General features: G+C 35.2%; 1 protein-coding gene across 7 annotated transcripts in view; it reads right to left on the minus strand.

The window, feature by feature from the left end:
* COL24A1 (collagen type XXIV alpha 1 chain) overlaps positions 1–20,162 on the minus strand; it is a 389,632-nt gene that overhangs the window by 231,235 nt on the left and 138,235 nt on the right. For all 7 annotated transcript variants that reach the window (XM_057550626.1, XM_057550622.1, XM_057550627.1 and 4 more), the window contains one exon: positions 6,931–6,984. In XM_057550626.1, coding sequence (XP_057406609.1) covers positions 6,931–6,984 — 54 coding nt within the window. The remainder of the gene's footprint in view (positions 1–6,930; positions 6,985–20,162) is intronic.

Genomic DNA, 20,162 nt, shown 5'->3' on the forward strand with positions numbered 1-20,162 from the left:
GGATGCTTGAAAACAGACTGCCAAACTGGGTAGCTCTCAAGAAGGCTTGTTGAAGTATGCTTTGTATCTATATACACATATATGTACACATACAATCCCACTATCAACAGAACCATAGTTAACATAAGTTTCCAATGTTAGTTTGAGGTTTTTAGTCAACTGGCAAAAAATGAGGAGAAAATAAAAGGCTTCTTTAGAGCTGTGCCAAATTGCTCTGGAAGGGTTTGCAAATAGTGTAACCATGTATTTCAAACAGAGTGCACATGATTTTTTTGATGACCATCTTGTATAACCCAAACAGAACTTTAATAATTTATATTGTCCCCACTTTCTAAAGAAGACATATATACGAAAATAAAGGAATTTTTAAGATGCTTCCATGACATAGTGTATACAACTAAAGAAACACATCATGCAAATAGGGTCAGTATGTTTGGCTCTACTTTTCCCTTCTGTTTCTAGAAACAATTTTGAGGCAAATAGGAAGGACGAAAAAGAGAGACAAAAACAGACCCTTCCCAACCTATAACACATAAAATAATATTCGTCTTCCTTTAAAATTTTCTGGTTCTTTTGATTAAATCATCTAGGATATTATATTAAAATTCAGTCATGTGTAGAAAAACAATTAGTCTCATATGTTGGTGCTGATGAGGCTACAAGCTCATGTTTATTGAAAAAATTTAGACAAAGCAATCTAAAAAGTAACTACTACCCACTGGAAATTCAACCATTAATATTCATTAAAATGTCTGAAAAAAAAATGTCTGGCTTTCAGATCTTTTGTCCCATTTTTATATTGTAATTTTAAGACCAAAGGAAGTAATGAGAAGGAAGTATTAAAGATTACAATTATAATACTATTCAAAAGGTCAACTGCCTTTCTTCAGTTCTCTGACATTGTTCTTAACAAAAATTTAATAGAAACAAAATTTACAAACTGAAGAGGATTTACAAAGCTATCTTGTGTTCTTCACCTAGTATGATATGCATACTTTAAAACATAAAGTTAGGGGGTGGAGTGCAAGATGGGGTAGGGATTAAGAGGTACAAACTATTATGTATAAAATAAAAAAGTGCTACATTAAAAGGATCATACACCATGATCAAGGGGGATTTGTCCCAGGGATGCAAGGATTTTTCAATATCTGCAAATCAATCAATGTGATACAACACATCAACAAACTGAAAACCCATATGATCATCTCAATAGATGCAAAAAAAGCTTTTGACAAAATTCAACACCCATTTATAAGAACTCTCCAGAAAGTGGGCATAGAGGGAACATACCAACAACATAATAAAGGCCATATACGACAAACCTACAGCTAACATCATACTCAATGGTGAAAAACTGAAAGCATTTCCTCTAAGATCAGGAACAAGACAAGGATATCCACTCTCGCCACTTTTATTCAACATAGTTTTGGAAGTCCTAGCCATGGAAATCAGAGAAGAAGAAATAAAGGGAATCCAAATTGGAAAAGAAGTAAAACTGTCACTGTTTGTAGATGACATGATATTACACATAGAAAATCCTAAAGATGCTACCAGAAAACTACTAGAGCTCATCAATGAATTTGGTAAAGTTGCAGGACACAAAATTAATACACAGCAATCTGTTGCATTTCTATACAGTAACAATGAAAGATCAGAAGGAGAAATGAAAGAAACAGTCCCATTTACCATCACATGAAAAAGAATAAAATACCTAGGAATACACCTACCTAAGCAGGCAAAAGACCTGTACTCTAAGAACTATAAGACACTGATAAAAGAAATTGAAGATGACACAAACATTTGGAAAGATATACCCTGTTCTTGAATTGGAAGAATCGACATTGTCAAAATGACTAAACTACCCAAGGCAATATACAGATTCAGTGCAATCTCTATCAAATTACACATGGCAGTTTTCACAGAACTAGAACAAATATCTTAAATTTTACAGGGAGACACAAAAGACACTGGATAGCCAAAGCAATCTTGAGAAAGAAAAACGGAGGAGGTGGAATCACACTCCTTGACTTCGGACTATACTACAAAGATAAAATCACCAAAACAGTGTGGTACTGGCACAAAAACCGAAATATAGATCAAAGGAACAGGATAGGAAGCCCAGAAATCCCATGCACCTATGGTAAATTAATCTATGACAAAGGAAGGAAGACTACACATGGGGAAAAGACAGTCTCTTCAATAAGTGGTGCTGGAAAAAATGGATAGATACATGTAAAAAAAAATGAAATTAGAACATTCTCTAACACTATACGCAAAAATAAACTCAAAATGGATTAAAGACCTAAATGTAAGATCGGCTACTATAAAACTCTTAGAGGAAAACATGGGCAGAATATTCTTTGACATAAATCACAGCAGTATCTTTTTGATCCATATCCTAGAGTAATGGAAATAAAAACAAAAATAAACAAATGTGACATAATTAAACTCAAAAGCTTTTGCACAGCAAAGGAAACCATAAACAAAACCAAAGACAACCCACAGAAGGGAGAAAATATTTGCAAATGATGTGACTGACAAGAGATTAATCTCCAAAATTTACAAACAGCTCATGAAGCACAATATCAAAAAAGCAAACAACTGAATCAAAAAATGGGCAAAAAATCTAAATAAACATTTCTCCAAAGAAGACATACAGATGGTCAAGAGGTGCATGAAAAGATGCTCAACATCACTAATCATTAGAGAAATGCAAATCAAAACTACAATGAGATATCACCTCATACCAGTCAGAATGGCCATCATCAAAAAGTCTACAAACAATAAATGCTGGAGAGGGTGTGGAGAAAAGGGAACCCTCCTACACTGCTCATGGGAGTGTACATTGGTACAGCCACTGTGGAGAACAGTATGGAGGTTCCTTAAGAACTTAAAAATAAAGTTACCATATGATCCAGCAATCCCACCCTTGGGCCTATATCCATGGTTTGAAAGGATACACGCACCCCAGTGTTCACTGCAGTGCTGTTCACTATAGCCAAGACATGGAAGCATCCTAAATGTCCATCAAAAGATGAACGGATAAAGAAGATGTCGTACATAAATACAATGGAATATTACTCAGCCATTAAAAAAGAATGAAATAACACCATTTGCAGCAACATGGAAGGACCTGGAGATTATCATACTAAGTGAAGTAAGTCAGACAGAGAAAGAAAAATATCATATGATATCGCTTATATGTGGAATATTAAAAAAAAGGATACAAATGCACTTATTTACAAAACAGAAACAGACTCACAGACTTAGAGAATGAACTTATGGTTACCAGGGGGGGAAGTGGTGGGGAGGGATAGATTGGGAGTTTGGGATTGACATGTACACACTGCTATATTTAAAATAGATAACCAACAAGGACCTACTGTATAGCACAGGGAATGCGGATCAATACTCTGTAACAACCTAAATGGGAAAAGAATTTGAAAAACAATAGATACATGTATATGTATAACTGAATCACTCTGCTGTACACCTGAAACTAACACAACATTGTTAATCATCTATACTCCAATATAAAATAAAAATTTTTTTTAATTTTTAGAAAATTGTGAATCACCCTGTTGTACACCTGTAACTTATATAATATTGTATATCAGCTGTACTTCAATAAAATTTTTTTAAAGTTAGGAAACCCTACAGAAGAAAAAAAATTAAGTTCAATTATCACTTTCTCTTGAAGTAATTCCCAATTTCCTAAGGCAGAATCTGTTGCTCAATTATCTAGGCTCTCATAGCCCTTCACCAACTCTTTTATATAGTACGTCTTACAATACTTTGTGATTTTTTTTTTCCAACCTCTGAACTGTAATCTCATCAAGGGGAGGGACCATAGTTCAGAAATCTTTATCATCTCACATTTAGTACTTGGCTTAAAACACACAAGAAACTCAATAAATGTTAAATGAATGAATTACTGAATGAATGGAAAAATGAATGTGTTTATATATGCATCAAGTTCAAGTTCCTAAGTATACAGCAGGTAAGGGGCTAAATTACATATGAGAAATTCTCAACTCAATTCTCTATATTACCTCTCTCTCTCAATGTCCGTTCATGCTACTATTTCTACTTTGGGATTTGGTTTACTACTAGATATTGATTATTTCTGTCTCGACGTCAACCAGATACCGCAAGCTAAATATACCCAGAATCAAATTTCTTGTCTTCCCCATCTTCCAAACCTGCTCCTCCTTCTGAGTTCCTTAGTTAAGTCAATGACATCAGTAACCCAAGTCATAGTCCCAGTTTTCTCTTTGACTTCTCTTTCTCCCATCACCTTCATTTAATCAGTTACCAAGTTGTATTGTTTCTATTTCTGAATTAGTTTTTAAATAGTCATTCAATCAATCATCCACTCAGCCAATATCTATTATGTTCCTATTACGTGCTACGGATATTATCATGGTTATTGTGATATGTATAAAACCAATTAGTGTCTTTCTCAGAAAGCTTATAGTCTAATAGAGAGATAAGCAAATCAGCAGTTATATGAAGATAAGTGCTTGATAGATTTTTTTAGGAATACAGAGAAGAGACATCTCAATTAGATTTGAGAGGAACAGGAAAAGCTTCCTGGACAATGTGGCATGTGATGTGTAGGTATTAGCTAGATAAGTAGGGCACAGATCCAGATAAAAAAACAGCATGTAGGAAGCTGTGAGATTTGAACAAGTATGGCATGGTTTGGTACTCTAAATAGTCTACCTGGAGTAACGCTTTCGGAAGAGCAATGGGAGATGTGACTAAGTGACAACAGAGTTAGAGAGAGAGAGTAGGTCATAAAGAACCTTGTGTAAAAAGTAAAGAATTATAATCCTTAACCTGGAAGCTACGGAGATACTGAAGAATTTAAGTACAAGAATGACATGATGAAATCTATACTTTACAAACATTATTACATCAGTAGTTTGGATGTAGATTTGAAGAAATGCCAGAATGGTGGCAAGAAGAACAATTAGAGGGCTATTACACTAATCCTGGTGAAGAATAAATAGGGCCTAAACTAAAACATTGGCAGTGAAAATGGTTTCAAGGGCAAAGATAGGAAATTTTGAGTCAAAGGAGAGATCAGGATAAAGGTGATAATTGATGGCATGAGGTCATTCAGGAATCAGGAGAGGGTCTGATACAAAACATATGTGAAACTTGAATACTGGGGAGGGGGAGGAATACCTTTTCTGTGGAGACAGAAAGGGAGGGGGAAATACGGCTGAATATGTACAGGGAGAGCTGTTAGGTAGCCAGTAGTGTTTTCAGATAACACACAGGATGCCCAGTTAGATTTGAATTTCACATAAAGAATGAATAACTTTTAGTACAAATGTGTTCCAAATACTGCACCTTCATCCTCTCACAAGTTTCCTTTTCCTGAATGCCATATATCTTACTTGTCTGTCTCCAAATTCCGACTCATTCATCATGTCAGCTCAAGTGCTACCTTCTCTACAAAATGTAATCTGAGTCCCCTAACCCTATACTCACACAGTATCACATATTATATGTTATTCACATGGTTATTATAAAGGATTTCCTGCATATATTTCCCTAGATTGTAAGTTTCTTGAAAGTAGGGAGCAGGACTTTTCATCTTTGTAGCCCTAGGGTCTAGCACAATGGCTGTCACATAAGAGGCAGCCAGTAAGTATTTGTTGATTGAATGAATGTTCTGTTTCACTTCAGATCTTTATAACTTCTTTTCTAGCTTTTTCTAGCTCATCTCTTTGCCTTCATTTTTTCTCTTGTTAAACCATCCTCCATGCTGACATAAGAGGTATCTTTTTTAAAACAAATATCACCTAGGACACTTTACTACTTAAAAATCTTTGATTACTCCATGATGCCCATGGTAGAAGTAGAAACTCTTCAACATGGTCTTAAACCTTCCCCACAATTTAATCCCAAACTAAGTGGTTAAGAGCTCAGACTTTGAAATCATGTCTGGTTTAGAATCCTGACTAAGTCACCTGATAGTTATGTGACTGTGAGGGAATAACTTAACTATCTATAAAATGGGGATAAAATCTACCTCATAAAGCTGTGTGAAGATTAAATGAGATATCTGTAAAACATTTACTACAGTACTGTAGTACTTGATACTATAGTACACTAACAAATATAGCTATATTAATATCCTTTCCAGCTTCATCCCCTAACACTTCCTCTCTACTCACACTAATAACCTTCCACAGCAGCTATACTTCATAACCTGCCAGTTCTCCAAACTTCAGGCTATTTCACTGTTCTGTGTCTATTCACAATACTTTATTTGTTTACAATGCTCATGCTATGTCAGCCTGCTTGGCAAAGCTTGGTATTTAAAGGTTTTCTATGGATAATTTCTAGTATACATACACAACAACAGTAAAGGAAGTTACAAATGATTAGGTTTCTGCAGGTAGTTAGTGCTATGTATAAATTCCAGAACACCATAGGCTTTCTTTTATTTTAATCAGTAGATATTTAATAGGCCCTAAAGGGTTTTAGTGGTCAGAGAACTCTCATCCATTTAGTGTAGGCTATAGCTTTTTGGGTTTTTTAATTTTTTTCACCTCTTATAAGAAATTGGTTTTTCAGTTATTTATGTGCTTTGCAAATACTGTCACCCTAATCTAAGTCTAGACCAAACCAGGAAAATCATTTTCAATGACCTGAACCCAAGAGGCTGTATAAACACACTCCTACTAAACAAATGATACCAAAAGAACAAGCAGACACGCAAACTACTTCCTGATTATCTCAAAACAAGCTGTACAAGGTTTTTTAAATGCACTGAGTCAGCTCAAAAATATCCAGAAATGTTCTGATATTTCTAAAATATTTTTTTACCCATTCATTGAGATTTGACATTAGAGAACTATAGATACCATACTTTTTTCTTCTTCTGTTTTTCTTTTTCTTTTTTTTCCTTACCTTTGATCCTTCAGGGCCATTTTGTCCAGGAATCCCAATATCTCCAGGAAAACCCTAGGGAACATAAAAATATAGAGAGTTTATTCCATAGCAAATTACTTTAAATCTATTAAGCATATAAAAATTCCCTTTGTCTTTCTTTGATGTCCAATAAAAATGATTTATTCTCCTCAAAACTTCAATATTAAAGATTAATCATTAGGCAGTTGTCTGACATTGGAATACAAAACTTACTAAGTATACTAAAACAGAGCTTACTTCATCAGTTATTCATGAACAATCCTCAGACCCAAAGAAAATTCTCTAATCCAGTCTAAGAGATTTTTGAAATCTTATTCAAAATCATTCACAACTTGAAAAAAAGGCAAAAAAATATGTAACAGGTCTTTCCAGTGTCATATGGGACACAGAGCCAACCAAGGATTAGGGGAATGTACTTTGTTAGACTCACTGTTTACTAACTAACTATATGCTAATTCTTCTGTTTGGTGAAAAAAACAATAACCTCAAAGGTTATATAGCTTAACATACAGGATACTAATCAGTTTTGCATCGAACTCAACTATCTTACTCTAACATTCCCATATTCAATTGTCTATAAATAGCTCAATGTTCTTTGAATTTGTATTAACATCTTACTGGTTCCATCATTAATTAACAAACTGGATAAAATCTTTAACCCATGTTTATTTCATATTTGCCTGAAAATCATAATTTTACCTTTTCAGAAATTATACTTTAGCAGTCTAAAACAGTTTTCTCAAGAAATAGAAATGGACCAAACTGTCAAAAAAATCTGTGCTGAGAAAAGACCAACAGTGTTGCTCCAAAATGGTTAGATCGATATTCTTACTGAAATAATACATTAGAATGAAATTCATCATAATCAGTTTCAATATTGATAATAAGCTAATAATTATAGTTTTCCTTGTATTTTGTCACAGATAAGCTGTTTCAGTGTTTCCTTCTGACATGGACAAAGGAATAAAAAGTAGGACAAGTACAAGAATCATATCTTTAAAAGTAAAGAAGGCTACAATTAAGTATGAATGTCAGCTAGAAAAGACAGTTCATTGGAGGGGTAAATATTATGGTAATTAAAATGCTAACAAGTAAGATGGAATAGCAAGGTTGATTCTGGAAAACTCATCTTGGAAAAAAAGAAAAAATCAACAGTAAGTGATACCAACTTATCCAGTCTGGATTAGGACAGAAATGACTCCAATTTAAAACTTGGATTCTGTGGAGAAAAATATTACTTGTGGTCGTTTCTGGCAAGAGAAAAGGCAGTGGTAACAGAAAGACTGGACACAGGATCAGATATCTGGAAGTTCTGGAACAGAATATGTTTAATACAGACATGCTGATGGCTTTTCTAACTAAAGGAAATCAGGTTCATCTATACCTTCTCTGCCTTGAGTAATTTTCCCTTATCTTTCTTCACCTGGAACACTTAAGTTTTAAATAGGAGATTAAATAATATATTACTTGCAAATCTTTCTTTGACCTCCAATACCCTGAGTTAGGACCCTTCTAAGACTCACACCATCCTAGGGTCCTACAAGTTTACTTGATAGTGTTTTGGCTTGTATTGTTTTCCTCATCAGATTGTAAATTCCCTAAGGGCAGCTTTATCGCTTATTAACCACCATATTCCCAGAAACTAGTACAACACCTGGCATATAGTAAATGCTAAAAAAATTGATTTTTTTTGTTCTTGAATAATGATTTGTTTGTTTCTTTTGACAATAAAAAGGGACAACATGGCTGGTGGCTACTTTTGGCCCCTCAGTACCAGTTTACAACCACTGGTTCACAGCATCCTCATGGATAAATTCATAATTCCTGTCCATTCTCCAGCTGAGCCTGGAATACCTTGTCATACTAGAAAGCAAGCTGTAAAAGGTATCAAACCTGGAGTCACGTTAAAAGAACTCTGGGAGCTTGAAGAGGATCTCACCAGCCAGAAATGGGACAATATGAACTTCAGTAAGGACAAAAATTGCAATGGATTGCAACAGGTCAAATATGATTAAATTCAGAAGTTCAAAATGATACAACAGCAAAAAATTATTCACATTTAGCAGATGAAAGAGAGCCAACTCATTATTTCCAAAACTGGTAAACAAAGGTGAAGAATCAAGCATTTATTCCACCTTTTCTATACATATCATAACACAACTAACCAAATAGTAGATTAGAGGATGTATTCCAGCCAATAAATGAAAAAGAAATGAAAGAACAAGAATATCTCCATTTTGCAATCCCCTAAATGATCTAATGTATGTAGGGAGTTGAGGAATCACAACTGTTAACATCACAGAATGATGATAGACATTTTGTGCTTCCTGATGAAAGAACACACTATCACCCATAGTCTTGCCAAAAACAAACAAGCGAAACTGACCTTGGCTAGGCCTCTATATGTGGCTACCAATTTGCAGGAAATACAGAGGAGGGAGAAACATGCTTAACTACACCATGAGACTATAATCAGCAAAATCCAGGCTGTGGGAATCTCTACAGGTTAAATGGCTGGGGATCTTCAACAACTAAATTATAAAGTGGGGAAAAGGCAATGGAAGGAGAACTTGTAGACTGAAAGACACAAGAGTAAAACAAACAAGACTAAGCTACAGTTTTAAAAGATGTACACCCGAGTTGTAATTTTGTGTGTGTGTGATGATAACTTTTAAGATCTGCTCTCTTAGAAACTTTCAAATGTACAATACAGTGTTATTAACCATGTCACCATGCTGTGCATTACTTCCCCATGACTTATTTGTAACTGGAAGTCTGCACCTTTGACCCCTTTTACCCACTTCACCCACCTTCCCCACCTGACCCCTGCCTCCTGCAACCACCAATCTGTTCTCTGTATCTATGAGGTTTTTTTGTGTTTGTTTTCATTTAGATTCTACATAAAAGTGAGATCACATAGCATTTGTCTTTCTCTGTCTTATTTCACTTAGCATAATGCCTTCATGGTGCATCCAGGTTATTACAAATAGTAGGATTTCCTTTCTTTAAGGCTGAATAATACTTAGATTCTTTTTTGCTATTGAGTTGTATGAGTTCTTTATATATTCTGTATATTAACCCCTTATCAGATATGTAATTTGCAAATATTTTCTCCCATTTGATAGTCTGCTTTTTCACTTTGTTGATGGTTTCCTTTGCTATGCAGGACCTTTTTAGTTTGATGTAGTCCTACTTGTTTATTTTAGCTTTTGCTGCCCGTGTTTTTGGTGTCAAATCCAAAAAAGTCATCACCAAGACCGATGTCACGGAGCTTTCTGCCTATGTTGTCTTCTATGAGTTTTATGGTTTCAGGTATTATGTTCAAGTTTTTAATCCATTTTGAGTTATTTTTTGTGTATAGTGTAAGATAGGGGGTCAAGTTTCATTTTTTTTTGCATGTGGCTGTCCAATATTTCCAAACCATTATTGAAGAGACTGACCTTTCCATCACTGTATATTCTTGGCTCCTCTGTCATAGATCAACTGACCACATGTGGATGGGTTGATTTCTGGTCATTTTTTCCTTTCTCTTCTGTTCCAGTAATCTATGTGTCTGTTTTTATGGCAATATCATACTGTTTTGATTACTAGAGCTTTGTAATATAGTTTGAAACTAGGAAGTGCGATGCCTCCAGCTTTGTTCTTCTTTCTCAAGGTTGCTTCGGCTATTTGGGGTCATTTGTGATTCCATATGAATTTTAGGATCGTTTGTTCCATTTTTGTGAAAAATGCCATTGGAGTTGTAATAGGGATTGCACTGAATCTGTAGATTGCTTTGGGTAGTATGGACATTTTAACAATATTAATTCTTCCAATCCATGAACATGGAATATCTTTCCATTTATTTGTGTCTTCTTCAATTTCTTTCATCAATGTCTTACAGTTCTCAACATACAGGTTTTTCACCCCCTTGGTTAAATTTATTCCTAAGGGTTTTGTTTTTTTTTTTTTTTGATGCAATTATAAATGGGGTTGTTTTCTTAAGTTCTCTTTCTGATAGTTCATTATTAGTGTATAGAAACAACTGACTTTTTTTGTGTATTGATTTTGTATCTTGCATGTGGTGCCTTCTTAACAGAAATAGTTTAATCACCAATTTTTATCAAGAAGCAGAAAACTCAAGTAGCTTTAAAAATAATAAGTAAAAATGTGTCTTCTATTTTTGGACTGCTAACATTTGTTTACTGCACTGAGAAGAGTGATTCAGTATCCTTTCCAGTAAAAACGTTTTATTATTCTCTAATCACTAAAGGCTGAGCCTAGTTCACATGCATTTTTAAAGCAAAACCTGGGAACGAAAGCACTAGCAGATTCCATTAGTTTCCTAAGAAATCATAAAACTAAAATATTGTCATTCTTATTCTGGCAGCTGTCAGAAGTCTGGAAGCTAGAGGCTCCTAACAGAATAAATATGTGATGCTCTATGGTATACATTGAGCACATTAGTACTTCTTTAATAGGAATGGTAAGTCTGTTTTATTTTGAAATATATAGTCCTTCCAGTTAAAAAAATAGTTAAAAAATGGTAAACAGATAAATAATCCACAAATAAATAAATCCAATGAATAAACTAATTATCATATATTGGTAAGATGTAACAACCTGGATGTGGCAAACTGGATGAATCTCAAATGCATTATGCTAAGTAAAAGAAGCCAGATCAAAAAAGAGTATATACTATATGAGTTCATTTACATAAAACTTTAGAAAAATGCAAATTAATCTGAAGTGACAAAAAGCAGATCAGTGGTAACCTGGGCAGGGTGGGGGCAGAAAAACAAAATGAGGGATTACAAAAAATGAACAAATGTTGAGTTTGACAAATACCTTTTATATCTTGATCTTGGTGATGGTTTCACAGGTTATACGTACATGAAAAATTATGAAATTATACAATTTAAAATATACAGCTTATTATATTATAATATACCTCAATTATACCTGTACAAAACTATACAAAAATAAGTTAATTGGTATTGGGTGTTTTAGATAATCATTTGTTTTTTGGTAGGCAACAGTTTGTAATGATTTGAAGACCATTAGAGAGAAAGTAGAATTTATTCATTGACCTTGGCCCCAGATGAAATCAGTGAAGTTCAGAATTTGTATTATTTTGGAGGTAATAGCACGTTCAATTATAATAGGTTAAAAATAAAGTACATATTTGGGGAAATTTAAGTTTTTCTGATATTTTATAATATAGCTTTAAATACTCTGTTATTATAGATAAGAGTGACATTTAGGTCATTTAACTATCATGAAAAATTTCAAGTTTTTTCATTGATTTTTATATACACTGTGCATTAAATACACAAGAACTCAATATGGTTTGGCTTAAATTTATCTTCTGAGTAGTTTATAAGTCTGAACAAAGTAGAGGTGAATATATTCCTTTGAAAAATAGTCATATTGAGAAAAGATAAAATTAATAAACCATTTAAGATAGGGCAACATAAAAATTATGAATTCCTAAAGGGCAAAGTTATGCAAAGCCTCGTCTGGTGCTGGGCATCCAGTACATTCAACAAACATTTGATGGCCTGAATTGATGAACAACTTAAAAACAAATTCTATTTGAATAATTATATTTTCAATTACGCAATTTCAAAAGTTACCCTTTGTCTGAAAAAGCAAACAACTCCACCCCAACAAAAAATAACCAACTAGTATAGCTTCTATAGATAGGATTGAAATTTTTCATATGCAAACAAGAATGAATGCATCCAGAGGGAGAGAGGTTCTGTAAGGAGAGAATTTAGTTTGAGACATGGATCCAAAAAACAATCATAAGATTTTGTTCTTTAGCATTTGTGGAAGTACATGCCATGTCGGGAATATACTGAGTCCAAGTAGGAAAGTAATAAAAGAAGATTTAAGTGACATTTTCTGAGTGAGAATAATCTATCCAAAAGTTAATGCCAAAAAAATATTTGAAAGGACAAAAATAATAAATTCACTTTCCCAGTAAACTATAGAAACTAAACTTTAGCACAGGCAGTGTGCAACTGCAAATTAAGGAACTGTTCTGTCTTCTGAAAAAACCACAAATAGAAAATATGAGCTTCTGGAAAAATAAATGCAGAATAGAGAATTCATCTAAGTATCTGGCTCACTTTCATTCTCTTTTGCTGTTTTAGGTCTAAAAAGCCATCAAAACCAGATTTTTTTCATTATGATACTGTTAAAAATCTTTGCAAATGATTATCGTTATTTATATATTTTCCCTTTTGTAATTCTATATATTTAAGCAGCAAATATAGCACAGCTGAACTCTAAATTCCGTTTATATGTAACATTCTAAAAACTCAGAGAAAATCCACAAAGACAATAAAATCCTTTATGACATAGCATACACTCTCTCTTCTAAATAAAACTTTGCTTAAATAGTATTTACAGTATATTTGAAGTCACTCAAAAAAACCTACAAAGTCAATTGCAAAGCCTAGTTTCATTCTACTGAAATCTACAGAAAATTACTAAACTTATAATTTTAAAATAATTTATTTTGACCATTATTTGATACTTAAGTTTGGATAACCTATAGTGACAAAAAGCACATCAGTAGTAGACTGAGGAAGGGGGAACATGAAGGACAGAAAGGAAAGGTTACAAAGGTAAACAAAGAAATTTTGGGGTTTGATGGATGAGTTCACTATTTTGATTTCAGTGATTGTTTCACAAGTTAAACATATGTCTAAAATTATCAAATTGTACAATTTAATTATAGGCAGTTTTGTTATACGTAAATTATACTTCAATAAAACTGTAAAGCAAAAAGGTAATTGGTATTGGATGTTTCAGATAACCACTTGCTTTTTGGTAGACAATAGCTTGCAACCATGTAAAGAACATTAGAAAACTTGTCCCCAGATAAAAATCAGTGAAACTCATATTTCAAAATGTTTTGGAGATAATAACATGACTGTGATTTGATACTTACCTTTAGATAAATATCATTTTAGGTACTCATTGTCTATATACGTGACATTTAGAATTCTTATGAGCATCTTTAAGAATATCTAGTCATTCCTTTAACACGTAGTTACCATGTGTCAGGCATTGTTCTTGGTACTGAACACATACTAGAGAATGAAGATATTCCCTGGTTTCATAGAATGTATGATATATTCCAGAGACTCTTTACCTCAGATCCTCCTCATTTCGGTGTGTGTAAGTTTGTGGCAGTGAGTGGGAAGTTGGGTGATTTAAAAAGCTGATTTATATTGTTATGAGGAACTGTCATGTATCAATCACCTACGTTTGGTTTAAATACACAACTCTGGGCCTGGGCCACTCTATATTGTTTCTCATTCTCTCGTTTTCCAAATGGAATGAATAGTGTGGCTATCTTGTTTTCTTTCTAAAATCATATACTGATTAGTTGAGATGTAGACCTGTATCTGGGCCTCACTGAGAATGCACCTTACCCAAAGAACCTGGCCTTGGAGTTGTAAGCAATAATTGACCAATACATTGGGTTATCTTTCTTTGGAGAAGGGAGAGTGTATTTTCAGCTGTGTGGGTAGCCACATGCACTATGTTACCAAAGGCATTTTAAAACCTGTGTAAGTGGGAAGAAGGGTATATACAGATACTGGGCACCAAAAATGTGAAATGTAGAGGGCATTCCTTTTTATCTGCTCACCATCTCTTTGGGGAACTACTCTCTTCCCCAGTTTGCAGTGCATGTGCTTCTGGTCCCCATCCCAGTTTTTAGGAGTATAGGGTCACCTACACCTCTAGGTGATCCAAATCCTGCCAATTACAGTATTCCTGTTTCATGGCTGTTGTGATTGACTTAAAGATGACCATGCAATCCCAGTCAGATTGGCTGGAGCCTACCTTAGAATTTCTGCTGGAGCTATACAGAAAGAAGAGTGCTTTCTTTTTGCTAAGATTGCTAACTCTTAGAGCAATATAAGCCTAGAGTTGCCAAGAGCCACCTGTTCCACAATGTTTGTGAATGAAGCCAACAGAGATAAGTAAGGCTAGAAGATGAGAGTAATTTGATTATATTCATCCAGCTCCTATATCTAGCTAAACCTCTAGGCACATGCACTGCTGGACTTCCTGACTACATTAGCCAGTCCTGATTTTTTGGCTGAAAACTGTTTGAGCTAGGTTTCTGTCATTTTTAATGGAAACAGACTTGACTAAAACACTGAACTGTCTGCAGTTCTCTAAATACACCCAGCTTCCTCATATATCTGCTCTGGAATGCCCTTGCCCTCTGCTTGCATTTGGTAAGTCCCTACTACGTCTTCGTCTTTGATCGAGCAACCATGCTTCTCAGAAGTCTTTCTTAACTCCCCCCACCCCCGAGGTTCCTTCATCATGCAATTTGTTACCAACTCAAATGTATCATGATCTGTGAAGCCTTTCATAGTTCCTCTTAGTCAAAATCAGTAGCTTGTTCCTTTATATTCCTACAGAACTCTGTTAACATGGCTGTTTAGTACTTATTGCACTATATTATAATTATGGATGTGTGTATTCCAATATAATGTGAGCTCATGGAGGAAAATGAATGTATCTTACTCATCTTTATACCTCCAAAATTTACCTTAACATGCTGCTGGAGACAATTCTCCATAGTCTCTTGAATTTCTGCACATTACGCAAATGAGGTACTTACCATTTCTCATACCAGTCTCTTTTCAGGGAATTTTGTATAGTAAACATAGAGATAGTGTCTCCCCCCATAGCAAAAGGCAGGAACACTTACTGTCCATATAATAATGTCTTTTTCTGGAACCCATTATTTTTTATAGTTGTCCATTATAAAAGATTCAGCTTCCCTAAGCTCCAAGTTCTTCTTATGAAATGCAACCCACTGTATATGCAAAGGTCACCCAGCTCTCTTCATATCACCCTCTGAGAACTGAAGCTCAGTGAGTCAGTGCAGAAATGTTGATACTCCAGAAACTACTATTGCTGAGAGTAATAAACTATCGTTTGTCTCTATCCCAGGAGTCTTGTGTCTTCTACTAGAATCTTTGAAACTGTCAGGCTAACTTGTTGGCTTGCAAACAGGATAAAATCTCAGATCCTTCACAGTCCCTGACGGTTCAGGTCATGAGGACGGGATACTGATGGAAACACAGCTTTCTGTAAGAGGAAGTATAAGGGCTTCACCAGATGATAACAGGATATGAGGAGACTTAATGGGAATTGGCAGTGAATTTGACCAAACTGTGCAGTCAACCAGGCAATAAATCGTCCCCTACTTTATTGCCTGCTAAAAGGAGGAACTGGGAAAGATGGCTGTAGACCAAGTACTGGGAACAGGAAGCATCTTCAAAGACAGTTGCCCTAGTTGTTGCTAACTCTCCTCTGGATGGAAAGATTTCCTCCTCAATCTGGTGAGCAGCCTCAGGTCTACCTCATTGTAACAAAAGTACTAAGTACTATTATTAACAGTAACTAATAGTACTAAGATTCATCCTAGGTTGGCAGAAGATTCCATCCCCTTTCAGATAACAGTTATAGAGACTGCCACTTCTACTGAGTATGAAAGGATAGAAATTTGTGACTGTTATGGACAGAAACCAGGCAAATCAATAAAACTTTGGCTGGTTTACTTGGGAGAGGAAGGGGAAGATTCCATATTTTTTTCCACAATACGACTGTGGTATTAGGCCTGACTACCTAGCTACTGAATACTGTGCCTCTGACATAGCTTAGAATCAAAGGCCTTATGCAATTTGGCACCAATCTACTTTTATAACCTTATCTGTCACTCTAAACCAACACAAGAAATCTGCATCAGCTAGCCAGTTTTATTCACTGTCTGTAAATCCACCAAGCATATTACCTAGATGTCCAGCTCTGCTCATGTGATTTACTCTGCTTGGACTGCTCTCCCCTTTTCCTGCCCTTTATTCATCAACAATCTAATTCAAGATCCATCTTTACCAAGACCCCTTCCCTAATCCTTCTATCTTACGTTAACTCTCTGTACTAACACTGAACTATAATAACTATTTATTTAATTCTCACATGATGCCATTACCATTATTAACAGTATATGTATATATCTTGTCTTTCTCAAGCAGGCTGTAAATTTCCCCCAATTATGGATAACACATTCTTTTTATATATATCCCACAGTGTTCACTAGGCACAGCCTTGCACACTGTAGGAACTCAAGAAACAATTTTTTATTGACTGATTTAATCACATGTTTTCTTTCAGCACTACTTTTTGAGTAACAACTAAAAACACCAAATTACTCAACCAAACTCACTTGATAAAAGATACCAAAGATGTAACTGGTTTAAGTGAAGGGAATCCATTAGCACTAAGATCTACTCAACTAACGTAGCTGGCCACAGGCAGCCTCATTCCAGTTAAGTTCACTTAAGTGTTAAAATGGACATTTAGAAGCACGCCTTCACTTGTGAGCAGACTCTCCAAATAAACTTTGGTCTTTGTCTCTAATGAAGACCACCATGGTGGAAAAAGAGGACCCACTGCTTGGCCACTTCTGGTATCTCTGTGATTAGTGGTCTCAGCTCATTTTTACAGTAAACAACTGGTCCCATTTACCAAGAACATCATCCAAAATTCAACTATTTGGCAATCTCTGTAGCCCAGGGAGGTTAAGGGCTGAATCAACAAATATTCTAACTATCCTGCTACCACATTTGAAGGTGGTTTGCTGCCAGAACTGGGAGGAAGCATGGGGTTAGTGCTAAAGTTGATACTAATATGCTTAAAGAAATAGAAAAGAGTCCTGTACAGCATTCTCCATATGTTTTTCTTAAAAACAAAGAACGATTGTGGAAAAATTTTTAATCTTATGTTTTAAAGTACATAATGTTTTACCTTGAGACACCTCTAATATTTACAGTTCTGTGAAGAGCTAAATGCACAGGTATATTTACTTCTTTGTTACAGCAATTTAATAAGTCACCTAGAATAAGCAAGAAAAAAACTTTGAAGTGACATTTGTTCAGATGGTCTTTAATGATGAACAATTCTCTTCAATGCCAATGGCAAACAACTTAGCATTTACAACAAAACTTCAGAGTACTTTGCTTTTACTAACTCTTATGAAGATTTGAATTTCCAAACTAGAAAGCACTAGCAAGAAATATTGGCCAGTCTTGTCCTGTTTTATTGGTAGCGTAGGTGACCACTTGTATGATATGATTAATTTGAGAAGTATCAAAGTTTCTAATCAACCACAAATTTTTCCCTGCTCACTAAATGACACTCAAGACTCACTGCATTACTTTCAGGTTTCTGTTTAGTGTTGAAATGTAAATATCCTTGAGAGGGAATTATATTGCAGTTAGCTGTTAACCAGTTACTGATGGGAGTGAAATATATTTATCAGGTCTTTCTCTAAAAACAGGCTTTGATAAGAAGGGTAAATTATGGAAAGAAAAAGAGACACTGGTTGTTTGAAATAGACAAGAACTCATACCCAAGAGGGAGAGAATATAGAAAGGAGAGACCAGAGACCTCAGGAAAGAAATTCTTTGGCCGTTTTATAATTTTCTCTGAGAACTACACTGATTCTAGACTATTAAAGAATGACCTGATTTTTTATTTTTAATTTTATCAAACCTAATTAATCTTGATGTCTGGGAGAAAGACAGACAGTGGAGGCTTTGACATAGTCTGAATTTAGTATTAATTTCTTGAATATAAGCTCCTTAAAGTCAGGACTTAATCTAACTCACCATCGTTTTGTGTTTTTGGTGATTAACATAAAATAGGTATCTCTAAAAGACCTCCTGAAAATGAATAATTAGAACTGGATTTTCTAAAAAGGAGCCAAAAAGGCAGGGATACTCCTATCGTTAGGTGGACCTTTGGTTCTAAGGATCAGCCAATCACTCACAACTACATGATGGCCAATCACATTGTGTGTGGAGAGCATATCAGAGATTAGTGCCACCACTTAAGATCTAAAATATGTACGGGTGGCGGTCTCTATCATAGCACTGTTTAATTTGTCAGACTGGCCCCTACAGAAATCAGTTTTATTCTGGAGATAACTGCAGACTACCACAGCCCCAAATGCAGCTGCTGTGTCAGATGTAGTATTATCACCAAAGCAGATGACTAAGGCCTTCCCTTACATGGTGTGTAGTCACTGATTTGGCAAATGCATCCTTTTAATTTATGTTTTAAAAAAGAGATTTAAAAAAATGTATATTCATGTGGGCCCCTTTCAATCTGGCAGTATCAGCAGTTCATTTTTACAGAGTTAGATACATATTTTAGTTAAAAGTGTGCCTTTCCTCTCTTTAGAGGTTTAACTAGCACCACTATCTAGGGAATTACAGAATGCCTGATCCACAGGCATGGAACCTCATAAAGCATAGTATCTCTACATTGAAGGAGGTATAAGAGTGAGCCCATGATATGATCCACTGGTCTTAATCCACCTTGCACCATCTAGAGGTAGCCAGTCTCACAGAACACTGGAACTGCCTTCTAAAGTTATAACTGAAGAACCAGCTCAGAGGAAACAATATGAAAGGATGGAGTACCACCCTTTGGGATACAGTGTATTTATTAAATCAGAGACCTCCATATGATGCTTTGTCCCTAATAGGAAGGATATATGAGTCCCAAACCAAGAAGTAGAAGCAGGTGTGGTCCTATCTGCCATCACTTCGAATAACACAGTACATTTTGTGTGTTCTGTCTCCACAACCTTGGACTCTTCAGGGTTGGAGATCCTGATACCCAAAGGGGCTCTCTCTCGACAGGAGGCACATCAAAGGTCCTAACAAACTAAAAGTTACAGCTGCTACCAGGACACTTTAGACTTTTTATGACAAGATATGAGCAAACAAAAAGAGGAGTCACCAAACTGGCATGGTTAACTGACTCTGAAAAACAAGAGGAAGAAAGACTGCTTTATACAAAAAAAGGCAGGAAGGAATACACATGAAACACAGGTGATATAATCAGCACGTCTTGGAACTGCCCTACAGTCATGAAGGTTTAGGTTATACTACCAGATAAGTCACAAAGACCTACTGAGGAGGCAGCTGAGGGTGAGGGGAATTTAAAATGGATAGTGAAGGAGGGAGAAAGAAGTACCATTTGTGGCCCCAAATCAGCTGGGTAGACAACAGCCACAGTCCATCCCATTAAAACAGAGAGATCAATCAGACCAAAAATAAGTGAAGATACAGCAAAAAGATAAAGAACATAATCAATAAGGAAGAGCAAGTCACTATATACTG

This window comes from Balaenoptera acutorostrata, chromosome 1 (assembly GCF_949987535.1).
Source record: "Balaenoptera acutorostrata chromosome 1, mBalAcu1.1, whole genome shotgun sequence".
In the NCBI taxonomy this organism is placed as follows: Eukaryota; Metazoa; Chordata; class Mammalia; order Artiodactyla; family Balaenopteridae; genus Balaenoptera; species Balaenoptera acutorostrata.